Source organism: Scyliorhinus torazame, chromosome 12, assembly GCF_047496885.1.
Source record: "Scyliorhinus torazame isolate Kashiwa2021f chromosome 12, sScyTor2.1, whole genome shotgun sequence".
NCBI classification, from domain to species: Eukaryota; Metazoa; Chordata; class Chondrichthyes; order Carcharhiniformes; family Scyliorhinidae; genus Scyliorhinus; species Scyliorhinus torazame.
In genome coordinates this window covers 10,044,627-10,054,850 of record NC_092718.1, presented here as the reverse complement: position 1 = coordinate 10,054,850, position 10,224 = coordinate 10,044,627, and the positions used below count along the sequence as shown (strand labels likewise).

Sequence of the window (10,224 nt, the reverse complement as noted above, 5' to 3'; positions counted from 1 at the left end):
ACATTCTGAATTCTCCCTCAGTGTACCCGGACAGGCACTATAATGTGGCAACTAGAGGCTTTTCACAGTAACTTCATTTCAGTGTTAATGTAAGCCTACTTGTGACAATAAAAATTATTTTTAAAAATGGGTATGTTGTAATTCACCAACTGACCACTAGGGGTCTCACTAGTATACAAGTGAAGGTTAGAGTCAGGTGACCCTTCAGACTGGCTGGAGGAAGCTGGAGAGTTTGCTTGTGCTTGATCTTACTGTTATTTTGAACATAGTTTACCCACAGTTAATGTTAATAAATTGTTTATAGCTTTAGCTACGAGTGTTCTTGTAATATAAATCAGGTCATCTGACAAGAACATTACACCTCTGACATGCAGCACTCCCTCAATGGTGCACTGGGATGGTTAGACTGGGGTTTCTCAAGTGTTTAGACTGAGACTTGAGTTCACAACCCTCAGAATCAGAAGCCAGCATGCCTCCCACTAAGCCATGACTGGCCCTATAGAATGTAAGCTTTAATCTAACACATTAGGTCGGAGCAGCAGTATGACAGATTATGTCATCCCTCAGATCCAAAGCATAGGTCTTCAGATATGATTTGAAACAAGCTTAAAAGCATTTGAACTCTTTGATTGTACTGCATCACTGTTAACTTGCTGGCAGCCACTCAGCACCCTCTTGTACTGTTAATAGACTCGCATTGAAGAGGGCAGCACGGAGGCGCAGAGGTTAGCATTGCTGCCTCATGGCGCCGAGGTCCCAGGTTCGATCCCGGCTCTGGGACACTGTCCGTGTGGAGTTTGCACATTCTCCCTGTGTTTGCACGGGTTTCACCCCCACAACCAAAGATGTGCAGGGTAGGTGGATTGCCCACGTTAAATTGCCCCTTAATTGGAGAATATGAATTGGATATTCTAAAATTATAAGGAAAAAAAAGCATTGAAAAAGGATGCCATTGATGAAGCAGCACGGCAGCGCAGTGGTTAACACTGATGCCTCTCAGCGCTGAGGACCCAGGTTCGATTCCTGCCCCGGGTCAATGACCACGTGGAGTTTGCACATTCTCCATGTCTGCGTGGGTTTCATCCTCACAAGCCAAAGATGTGCAGGGTAGGTGGATTGGCCACGCTAAATTGTCCCTTAAGTGGAAAAAAGAATGGGGTACTTTAACTTTAAAGAAAAAGGATGGAATCAGAAATGATACAGTACTCCTGATAAATCAGAATTAACTTGACCATTGGTAAACCAACAGCAAATTGAGGGACGGCAAAGTGTAGCAAAGCTTATTCATAAAGTTTTGTGATTCTTTGATTAGGAACTGAACGATGAGCCTGGACTTATTTCCATTTGAGTTGTTCAACATAGTTTTTGTCCTATTTGGTTTCCTTTTTTGCACAACAGTCATTGAGGATTAAGCCTGTACTTCATATGCTGAAAATTGAGCATTATAATGAAGGCAGTAATCAGTGGAAATGGATGTCAGGTTTGATAGAAATATCCTCCTCATTGGCCTGGGACAGTGGTTGGGGGGTGCCGTAATAAGCCTTAGTGCCCACTGGAGAGGGAGGGAAGCAAAGCAATGGAAGCACTAAGCAAGTGATTCCTACCGACAAGTACGCTCCCATAGGTACTAGGTGAAAATAGGATCATTCACATCTAGGATACCTCTTTATCAAGATTTGCTGTCTTGACCAGCTGTATCCCTTAACATTAACCTTTAACCAGTGGGCCATTAAGTAAGCTTAAAATGTAACAAATAATCAAGATTTTGTAAAGAAGCTAGAAACAGTATTTAAAAATAAATAAATTTACAGTACCCAATTCATTTTTGTTTTTCAATTAAGGGGCAATTTAGCGTGGTCAATTCACCTATGCTGCACATCTTTGGGTTGTGGGGGCGAAACCCACGCAGACGCTGGGAGAATGTGCAAACTCCACACGGACAGTGACCCAGAGCCGGGATCGAACCTGGGACCTCGGCGCGGAGGCAACAGGGCTAACCCACTGTGCCACCGTGCTGCCCCTTGACAGGATTTTTTTTTTTTTTTGGCTCGAAACAGTATTAAGAACTGACTGAACTTGTTTAAAATCAGATCTGTCTATCACCATGTCTGTGTGTGCCAGAAAACTAAGAGAAATTAAATGTCACCATCAATAATTCTTTCAAACAAGTTCAATGGGCCTCATAGGCTTTTATCCTTTTATTTTCCAATGCTTGTGGCAATGTAAGTACTTGAGACATTGACATGTCACTACCGAAGTATTCAATTTCTACCATTAGATGGCGCAACATCTCCAATGAATGAATGTAAGTAAATAAACAGAAAAATAAAGTTACCAGAAACCCAATAATAAATCACATGGAAAGGCAGCACTGCTGCCTCAGGGCACTGAGGTCCCAGGTCCGATTCCGGCCCTGGGTCACTGTCCGTGTGGAGTTTACACATTCTCCCCATGTCTGCGTGGGCCTCACCCCCAAACATTGCCCCTTAATTGGAAAATAAAATTGGATATTATAAAAAAAATTTTTTTTTAAAGGAATAGTTTTTAAACTTCAATTAAACTTTTTAACTAGCCCCTCTCAGTCTCATTCATCTTAGATAAGAATTAAAAGGAAAAATATTTCACCCCTTTGACAAGGTACCGCATGATAGGTTGTTGCACAAGACTAAATCTCTCATGGGGTCCAGTGAGGTAGCCAATTGACTTGACAACAGAAGACAAAGGGTGGTTGTAGAGGGTTGTTTTTCAAACTGGAGGCCTGTGACCAGCAGTGTGCCTCAGGGATCAGTGCTGGGTCCACTGTTATTTGTTGTTTATATTAATGATTTGGATGAGAATTTAGGAGGCATGGCTAGTAAGTTTGCAGATGACACCAAGATTGGTGGCACAGTGCACAATGAAGGTTATCAAGGATTACAACGGGATCTTGATCAATTGGGTCGATGAATGGCAGATGGAATTTAGATAAAAGTGGCGTGGTGTATTTTGGTACACTGAATCGGGGCAGGACCTACTCAGTTAATGGTAGGGAGTTGGGGAGAGTTATAGAATAAAGAGGTCTAGTACAGGTTCGTAGCTCCTTGGAAGTGGAGTCACAGGTGGACAGGGTTGTGAAGGCATTCGGCATGCTTAGTTTCATCGGTCAGTACATAGAATACAGGAGTTGGGACGTCTTGCTGAAGTTGTACAAGGCATTAGTAAGGCCACACTTGGAATACTGTGTACAGTTCTGGCAAGAGGTGAAGTAAAAAACTCACCACTATTCTTAGAATTCCCCCTATACCAAAAAAGGGTCAAGATATTCTAAATGCTGAACAGGGATTCTCACTCCCCGACTCCTATGCAGTCTTAGGTGGGTGCTATTCGGGTCAAACTAGTGTTTCAAGTTATCCCCCGGCATAACCCATATCTTCATAGAAGAATTGTATCTACTTACCACTTAAGTAAGTAAAGTACTTTGTAATAACCAGTTTCAGGTTAAAACTTTAACTTATTTTATTCTAATTTTTTTCTTTTAAAAGATAAAATCACTGTCTTTGCAGAAAAGTAAAAGGATCTTGCTTCTGGATTCTCCTGGTTGGTGATCAGACGTTCCTGGGCCTCCTTGACAATCTCTCTTCATTTTGTTGGTTTTCTCTTGGTTGTTTTGCGGTTTTGCGCGGCTTTTGTATTCTGTCAGTCCCATGTACCGAAATCACCCTGCAAGCTGAGAGTGAGTGCCTGGCTGAGAGCGATTCAGGATATATATCATCCTTCTAACAGCCTTGCTGATTACATGACATTATTTTAAAGTGTTTTCTTCTGCACCTTAACGTAATACCCTTTCTGTCCATATGATTCCACATCTAGTTTCCGTAATGTCTAACATGAGAGTGCCTTCATGTTAAGCTTGACCTTAGTTTGTCAGCTCACTGGCAGGGAGGCTTCCTGCTAATTATTCTGTGGCATTCCAGCCTTTCAATCCCTTATCTTTTTTAAGTATTGTATTTTCTTGTATTCCTAAATGTTTCAAGTTATATTCTTCCGTTTTTACAATTTTACAAAAAAGGTCTTGACTGCTTTTTTGAAAAGCAGTTAGCTGCGGTGAATTGTCCTGTATTAAAATCAACTGTTCTCTCCAGATTTCCACTTTTAACTGGTGTCATTAAGTTTCTATCATTCACAAATAAATGTCATTTCAAGTTATTCAAACTTAAGATTCTGGCAATTTCAATCAATTGCTTGCTAAACTAATTAACTTCTATTAAAGGGTAGAAAACTCATTCCCTTTATGTAACTTAAAACTTAACTTATATAAAAATGTCTCCGACTTGAACTAAAGGTATCAGGTACAGCATGAGCTGCTTCTTTATCTCAAGGCCTGTGTGATAATGGCAGTCTGCATGCTAAAGAACTTTTGTCTGCAGTTAACCCTTCGAGAGCCTTCTGCTATATCATTTTTTAGCATTTCATTACATTTACATTTATAGAATCTTTCCTGTTACTTTGCTTTTTCTCACGTTCCTTGGGTTTTATCATCAGAACTTCATGTTTCAAATGACATCTTTCGCATTTTTCTCAACAGAAGGGAGAGATACAAATGGGTCCAGAGGGGCAATGTTTTCACACAGAGGGTGGTGAATATCTGGAACTGCCAGAGGCAGTAGTAGAGGCAGGTACAATTTTGTCTTTTAAAAAGCATTTCGACAGTTATATGGGAAAGCTGGTTATAGGCCAAATGCGGGCAATTGGGACTAGCTTAGTGGTTAAAACTGGGTGGCATAGACAAGTTGGGCCGAAAGCCTTTTTTCATGTTGTAAACCTCTATGTTTTGTTTGTGTAGTCACTGTGGTGGTCTAGGAAATGCAACAGCTCATTTGTGCACAGCAAGGTTCCACAAATAGCAATGACATAACGATCAGATTATATGTTTTAGTGATGTTGGCTGAAGGATATTATTGCTCAGGACATTGGAAAATTCCAAAGTTTTCCTTCTTAACAGTGTCAGTCATTTGTGTTTATCTGAGAGATGGGATGGGGTCTTGGTTTAATATCACACCCAAAATACAGCATTTCACTGCTGGCTTCAGCCAAGATTGTGTGTTCAAGATTCTGGAGTGGGACTTGAACCCAGAACCTGCTAGGTGAGAGGGCTATCCACGTAACCAAGGCTCTTCAAATCGGAGGACAACGTAATGCCAAAAATGGATAAGAATAAAACAAAAGGCAGAGAGGGAACAGGAATCTTTCATTAAAAAAATTTATTGATTGTATATACTTTCCAATAGTAACAAAAGCAAACATTGTTTATTATGGACTTTGTTCGATTACTCCATGGAGACAGCATTGTTTATAAAGCTTGGGAGGTTTGCTTGTGGTTATTCATCCAATGTTGAATAAAGTTGCAGAGTCCACATTGATGCAAAGCATAGTTTCTTGGAAGGGTGAAATTGATAATCGTTTCCTTAATCCAGGTTTTATATTCAACCTTGCCAGTGTTGCAGACTCAAGTTATCCAAATAGTCCAGCGAAACAACCAGTACAAAGTATACAAGCGGCACCAAATAAGTTTGGCGATCCTAACAAAGTTTAGCGGATGTGGAAAGTTAATGGGTTTCAATATTAATTAGATGCCAATTTGTAAAGATGGAACTGGAGAAATGGGGAGCAGTGAATAATTCTTAAAAGAAAGTAGCTAAAGCAAAGCATCAGAATCAGCAAACATAAAAGGACAAAAAGAGGTAAAAATTTTTCACAACTAGTCCAAGAGTGGCAAAGAAAAGTGGCACAGTCTGAATGAAGGGTTTCATTCGCTTTTTTCTTTTAGTCTCAACATTCTTCTCGCCGACCCTCAAGATCTTAACTCAGTGATGAGCTACAGTCCCACAGCACCTTGCCCAAGTGAATATTAATGTGAGCTTGCAGGTCATTCAGCTACGGTCATCAGGCATCCACACAAGTATTTATACAGATTAGAGCAAGAATCCAAATCGGCTTTCCTCTAATGGCAAGCATCCCATACTCCACGCAAACGGAACACAAATGCCAAGTCTGTATGGATATTCTGCTCACTGTCTAATCATCAAGCTATCAGAACTAGTTCTCCCCAGTACATGTGCAGGTTTGACTGCTTCAAAGAGACCTGCAACAACCAGTAAAGAGTTTCGAAGAGCAGGAGAGGCTCACGGATAAACTTTGCAGCTATCCATAACATTGGATCCAATTCAAGATCCGTGAATGTTTTGTTTCAGGTGAAGGAGGGTAGGAGAATCAACACCAGCATGATCAGTTGCACCAAATCTTCTGTTTCTGCATGGTTCATTCCATGTAATTCCATAATTCAATCAGAATTAGTGTCCAACTTCAAGCGACTGTCAGATGTATATGTGAAATTTTTATACCATGTATATACATATGCGGGCAGTAAGAACAGGACAGATACCTGGTCAGCCATATGATGGAAATAAATTGGAGCCTCTAGCTCCAGGCTGCAATATGCATGTAAAAATGTTTATTGCCACAGTAACTTGGGACTCCTTTGGAGGTCGATTGCCTCAGTTGGCTAGGCAGCCGGTGTGGATCACACTGGTGCCAACAGCAGGAGTTCAAACCCCATTTCTTATGGGGTGTATTCGGGACCTGCCACCTTGCCCTGCCCGTGATGGAGGTTTGAGGCTGTAGGTCGGACCTGTCTTCAGGCATAGAATTCAAGATGATACTACACTGGTCTGTGATCAGTATGCAGAACCTGGCAGAATTGAAATCACACTTCCCTCAACTGGATCGTACCATGTGACACCCAGGGGTGATTTTTACGCTAATTAATGACGGCTCATATGTAAGCCAACTCGAGGCCTGGTTTCAGCAGGACAATAGCACACAAATGATACCTCCGCAAAGAGCCCATTACTCAGTGGAGCCTTGACATTGAGCGTTGACAACAGTTGGACAAATCAGAGCCCTCAAACCTCAACATATATTCAACTCCAGCTTATCTTGCTGGACAATGAGGAACCCCTGGGTGATTCTGACACCTCCATATACAGCTGGGGAGCAGGACAAAACCAAGGTTGCATGCAGAACTACCGTAGCCAAGATCATATAAATCAACATAAAAGAGGGATGGATAAGCCATTGAATCTCCATGTCCTAATCAACCTGCTTAACTACACACTGGATAAAGATTTTGGATCAACAAGGGAATCAAGGGTTATTGGGAAACAGATAGGAAAATGCAGTTAAGGCCACAATCAGATCAGCCATGATCTTATTGAATGGTGGAGCAAACTCAAGGGACTCCTCCTTCTCCTATTTCTTCTGTTCTAATGTAAAGGATGCTTCACCACAAGAGCAGCAGGTTTGACATTTGAGTCCAGATTAATACCTATAACATCCAGAATTTCATCTATGCAGCTGAATTTCTTTTAAGGCAAAGTGAGGAGGGTGAAGAGGAGATAAATTTCCTGTTGTTCCCCTCCACCCAAATGAGGGGTGGCTCACTAACTCATGTTGACTCTTTGCCTCAACCCTAAATAAGGAAATCCAGGTTAAACTTCCTACTTTTGCTGCCTTCTTAAGGCATTAAATGCAAAACATAAAGTTAGAGCATGAAATGTTTTGTCACGGGGAGAAGTTGGGGCAGAGACCGTTGCATCTTTTGAAGAAATATCAGATTATTTTAAGCAGAGCAAGGTACAGAGGTAAGAGAGCGAGCAGGTGCCGCGGACTCAAGTTTGGGTTACTCTGGCGCGGAGTTTGGAAAACTTCAAAACGTTTGTAACATTTGTAAAAGCAATGTTCTGTACATTTTTATTTCAATAAAGACAAAATGACAAACAGCATAAAGAAAGATGCCCAGATGCCCTAAAGGTACTTAAATACATCTCAAAGGTTATCATTAAAGTGAATCTGTAGTAAATAGATTCCTGCAAGCAAAATACCTTTCTTTAAATACAAAATCAGTATTTCTCTGAAATGCAAACGCTTTTCAAATTATTTTCTGCAGAAAAACCTGCCATGATTAAAATATTTTAATGAAGGATAAAAGGGTTTTCTTCCTCCCGACAAAAAACAGGCTTATTTCTACATGCTAGATTTTAACGTTTCAGTGTCACAATGTGCTAACTACATACACAATAGATAATAGTAAGAAAAACGCTCAACCTGATGAAAAGTTAAAATCTTCATTAATACACAGAAAAAGTAGACATAACTCATGCCTTTTGTAAAATCAAAAATACAAAAATTAAACCGCTTTCTTTAAAAAGATTTTTCCTTATTTTAAGGATTTTTTTTTTTTTTAAATGAAGCTGCATGTAGTTTTGTACAAGAAAGTTTTGTACAGGTAAACTGGTAATATACATAAAAAAATTTAACTGGCATCCTCATTCATGTGCTGCTCACCTTTTCTTTGCGACCACATACCTCGTCCTGAACAATCTTCTAGAGTTTTAAACCAAAGAAAATGCACCTAGTTCCTCTTCACAAAAAAAAGTGCCGCTTTCTCCAGCTTCCTTTTAGGAAATGAATCCATGGCGATGCCTGTGGCATATCGATGCAGTCTAGAGGCAATTCATGCTATGCTCCTGCGAGAAAACGATACTGTGGAAAAAGTAAGCCAGCAAATGGACCAGCAAATGGGGCGAAGTATTTTTACAAGGGGCCAGGTGCCTGGGACCGGGTATCTTTTATTGTTGGGGATGGGGAGGGTGAAAATGAGTGGGGGGGGGGGGGGGGGGGGGGGGGGGGGGGGGGGGGAAAAGAGAAGAACAACCAGAACACGGGCCCACAAGTTTAGTTAGCGCACTGTCATTCTCCTGATGCGCCTGCCACCACTGCTCTCGCTTCCCCAAGGATTTCACAGTAGGACAAATGTTTAGTGCAACATTAGATGCTTGAAAAGCAGACTGGACACCGAAAGGATCCTAAGCCTGTTGGATTTTGTTGCAATCTTTCTTACTTCTTCCCCGTCCCATGTCCTCTCTGACACCCCACCTCCAACAAAAAAATTGAGTCCAAGTTACAGCCAGGCAGAGACTGCAGTTTACGAATGTCAGATCAAGACTAAAATCTCATCGCTATACTTTGAATTTTTGTATCAGTCTCTCCTCTTGTACCCTCATCCCTTCTTTTAAAAGGTTGTAGCTACTGTGGGCGAATGCTTCTGTTCTTTAATATAAATAAACTTGTCTGTTATGTATCCGATTTAATTTTGACTAATCTATAGATTCTTTATTTCATTTTAACAAATATACATTACTTCACAGGCAGACAAAGCAGGAAGGTGGTGGATCAAATTAGGAAAGATTCTCTCCTTTGCTTTGGAAGGGGTGAAAAGGGAATCTACAATGCATTATAGTTAAAAGGAATGCTTTTATAATTGGATATAATTTCATACACTAGGGAAAACATAAAAGCCTAAAACCTGAACTGGTAAAATGTTTGTATTTAATATACTGGCCATTCCTGTTGAAATGAGACCTACATTTTAAAAAGTGGGTACAGGCCCACTTTGTGAAGCACCAGAGGGGAAAACAGAATCAGTTTTCTCCTCTTATGTAAACCTGTGACAATACAGGTTAAACAAAATGCTGGTGGCAGAAACAGAAGTACTTTTAGAAAGTGTTGATTTTTTTTATGCAACAAAGAAAAGCGCTAACCATTTACAGCAGATACAGTCAAAAAGTGTCATCAACATGTATTGCAATAGACCACAGCATTTCATACTTGTTATCCAGCAGTCTTCAGAAGCACACCAACTGGGACAACAGTACATCTATTGCGTGCTATATATGTGCTATCAAGATCTGCGTGCTCGGATTTTTACTGCATATACCGTTTCCTTTTTTGATTTAAAAAACCCTGCAATATCCTTTCCTGTTCAGACCCACCTAAACTTAAAGACTGAGTTCACTCTCTGCAACCCCTTGGTTAACTGTGGGTGCCCAAGACAAGAAAAGCAAGACGAGGTACAAAAATGCAAATTTCAACAGCAATGGCAATGTCTTGTAGTCCAAAGGGTCCTGCTTTTGTCTTCTCCGCCCCCCCTTCAGAGATGGTGTTGGCAATGAGTTCTTAATCCGGAGGGAGCAAATCGTGCAAACGAAATTTTTCTCTGATATGAGGTCGAACATCTTCATTCTGAGAACAGCATATTAAAGGAGAAATAGGCACATTTAAATTTTGGAATTGATGGCAACACCTTTGCTTCATTACCAGATAGCAGAATCTCCCGTATAATTGCCC

The 10,224-nt window shown here is 40.7% G+C and overlaps 1 protein-coding gene across 3 annotated transcripts in view; it reads right to left on the bottom strand.

The window, feature by feature from the left end:
* Nucleotides 1-5,225: 5,225 nt before the first annotated feature.
* LOC140387385 (CTD small phosphatase-like protein 2) overlaps nucleotides 5,226-10,224 on the bottom strand; it is a 106,202-nt gene continuing 101,203 nt past the window's right edge. For all 3 annotated transcript variants that reach the window (XM_072470401.1, XM_072470404.1, XM_072470402.1), the window contains one exon: nucleotides 5,226-10,119. In XM_072470401.1, coding sequence (XP_072326502.1) covers nucleotides 10,054-10,119 — 66 coding nt within the window. In that variant the 3' untranslated portion in view covers nucleotides 5,226-10,053. The remainder of the gene's footprint in view (nucleotides 10,120-10,224) is intronic.